The 2,559-nt window shown below is 55.5% G+C and overlaps 1 protein-coding gene across 1 annotated transcript in view; it reads right to left on the bottom strand.

The window, feature by feature from the left end:
- Nucleotides 1-947: 947 nt before the first annotated feature.
- The window catches only part of LOC117886744 (meckelin-like), a 16,312-nt gene continuing 14,700 nt past the window's right edge, over nt 948-2,559 (bottom strand). The window contains exons 10-11 of the mRNA XM_034788788.1: nt 1,379-1,469; nt 948-1,151 (exon numbers count right to left, since the gene is read on the bottom strand). Coding sequence (XP_034644679.1) covers nt 948-1,151; nt 1,379-1,469 — 295 coding nt within the window. The remainder of the gene's footprint in view (nt 1,152-1,378; nt 1,470-2,559) is intronic.

Here is a 2,559-nt window from a genome sequence, read left to right as displayed (position 1 = left end):
GGCCAATGGGGGCGGCAGGAAGCCGCGGCCAGCACATCCCTCACCCGCGCTGCTTCCCGCCGCCCCCATTGGCCCGGGATGGCGAACCGCGGCCAGTGGGGGCCGCAATCGGTCGAACCTGCCGCGTCAGCAGGTAAATAAACTGGCCTGGCCCGCCGGGGTGCTTACCCTGGTGAGCCGTGTGCTGAACATTGCCAACCCCTGGCCTAGAGCCTCTGACAGAGATCAGCATGCCAGGCACTATGCAACCCTAGGGAGAGACAGGCCCTTCCCCAAGGAGCTTACAGTGTAACTGGACAAGACTGACCAAGGGTTGGAGGGGGAATAGAGGTACAGAGAGAAGTGAGTCACCCCAGATCACTGGGTGAGCCAGAAATAGAAGGCAGGTCTTCTGAGTCCCAGTCCAGTGTTCTACCCACTAGACCATGGTGCTGATAGTTGCCAGCGTAGATGCATGCAGCCTTTGAGAAAACTGATGGGCACATTGAAGATGGAATCAGTTGGCTGGTTTCCAGGCGTTTGTTCCTCCGGCAGAGTTAGACCGTATGTTCCCCCCCGAATTCCAGGTTGGTTACAGGGGTTCCAGACTCATTCATGTCACCAGCTGATGATTAGATGCTATGGTGATGGGTGCCCCGTCTGCGGGATTTGTCACACAGCATTGGCAAGAGTGTACAGCACGCAATAATAACTAAACTGTCCCATGAACGAGGCACTTAGATGTCCGAGGATGCCTTAGATGGGCACTTAGATGAAAAGGGTCCTAGTGCTCCCTCAGAGACTGGCACATGGGAAGCCCATGAGTGGCCAGTGACTAAGGTGACCAGACAGCAAACGTGAAAAATCGGGATGGTGGGGGGTAATAGGAGCCTATATAAGAAAAAGCCCCAACAATCGGGACTGTCCCTATAAAATCAGGACATCTGGTCACCCTACCAGTGACCCATTCATGCACTGCCCCAAACCTGTCCTACCAGATTCAGGTACACGCAGGAGATTCCCCCAGTCTGCACAACTTCAGCGCAGGTCTCCCGTGCCTGCCCCAGAGCCACCATCGGTCTTGGCCTCTTAATGCACGACCGCCCACAGCCCCAGCCACCTGCACAGAGGGCGAGTTCGTTACATTTCCTACCTGGCTGGCAAAGTGTGGGCTTAGGGAGAGGAGGCACAATTGAACTCAGTCTCAACCCGGACAACATCCAAGCTCATTCCCGGCTCTAATTATCACCTGCTGAAACAACAGCTGCCAAGCGCTGGGGAACTCAAAGGAAAGTCAACCAGGTCTTGTTGTTTCAGCTGCTTCGTTTCACATTATTTCTCTCCCTCTCTCCCCCTCTGCAGCTCCCGCCAAGAGAATCCTGGGGTGCCACAAACTTGCCTGCGTTGTTGCAGTGCTGTCTTGCTTTGCATACTTCACTGTCAACAGGAAAGCAGGCTGGTCTCCTGGGCTACTGGTTGGCAAGTCAACACTGCACGAGCCAGCGTCAAAGGGAAAAAACAGAGAGGGGTTATCCGGGGGACAGAGCAAATAATTGGAGAGGCGAACAATGAATTTTAATGAAACCTCTGTAGGAAACGAGTGGAGGGAGTTGAGTTAATTGTGCAGAGCAGGATGGGGAGATTAGAATTCTTTTTGCACAGAAGATGGTGAGTCTCAGCACGAGGGGAGACGCATGGAATGGGATCTCCTTGGGGAGGGTGATAAAGGAGATGCTAGCTGTAAGCTGGCAAGGAATACACTAGAGAGGGGATGGCTGATTATAAACACCATCTCCTCTGGGAACCCAGGCTTTGGTCTCGCCGATGGGGCGGTCGGTGTGCAGAGCTGTCTGCGTAGGCGATGAGGTTACACGTACAAATAGCTCGGCTGCGTCCTGCCAACGCTTCTGGGCACTACATTAATGCCAAGGTGGATAGCCCTGGGTGGGTTCAAAATGCAGGTAGCTGGTCTGGTAGCCTGTGGGCACCAGGCACGGGGCTGTGCAAAGTCCCCAGGTTAGGTGGAAGCAAAGTGCACTGAGACTGCCACAGAGCATGCTGGGACTTTATCCTGGGAGCCTACTGGCTGGTGGATCTCACTCAGTGCTTGGCTGGGGGCACTAATCACATTGCACGGAGCAGACCAAGACCTAGACACATATTCCACAAAGATGCCTTTATTGGTCATTACCTAGTAGGCGGGTCATATATGTAGGGTGTCTAGATGTCCCGATTTTATAGTCCCGATATTTGGGGCTTTTTTTAATATGGGTTCCTATTACCCCCCCACCCTCTGTCCCGATTTTTCACACTTGCTGTCTGGTCACCCTACATATATGGTCAGGGCCGGCTCTAATTTTTTTGCCGCCCCACGCAAAAAAGAAGAGTGCCGCCCCCCCCCCCCGCCCCGCGAGCGCCATGCCGCGCCGCCGTACCCCCCCTCAGTGCCGCCGAAATCCCCGCCCCCCCAGCACCACGTCGCCTGAATCCCCGCCCCCCAGAACGCCACGCCGCCTGAAGCCATGCCCCCTCTGAGCACCGTGCCAACCCCCGCCCCTCCTCCGAGCGCCAGCCCCCGCC

The sequence above is a fragment of the Trachemys scripta genome, chromosome 13 (assembly GCF_013100865.1).
Source record: "Trachemys scripta elegans isolate TJP31775 chromosome 13, CAS_Tse_1.0, whole genome shotgun sequence".
In the NCBI taxonomy this organism is placed as follows: domain Eukaryota; kingdom Metazoa; phylum Chordata; order Testudines; family Emydidae; genus Trachemys; species Trachemys scripta.
This window is presented reverse-complemented; position numbering and strand designations above follow the sequence as displayed.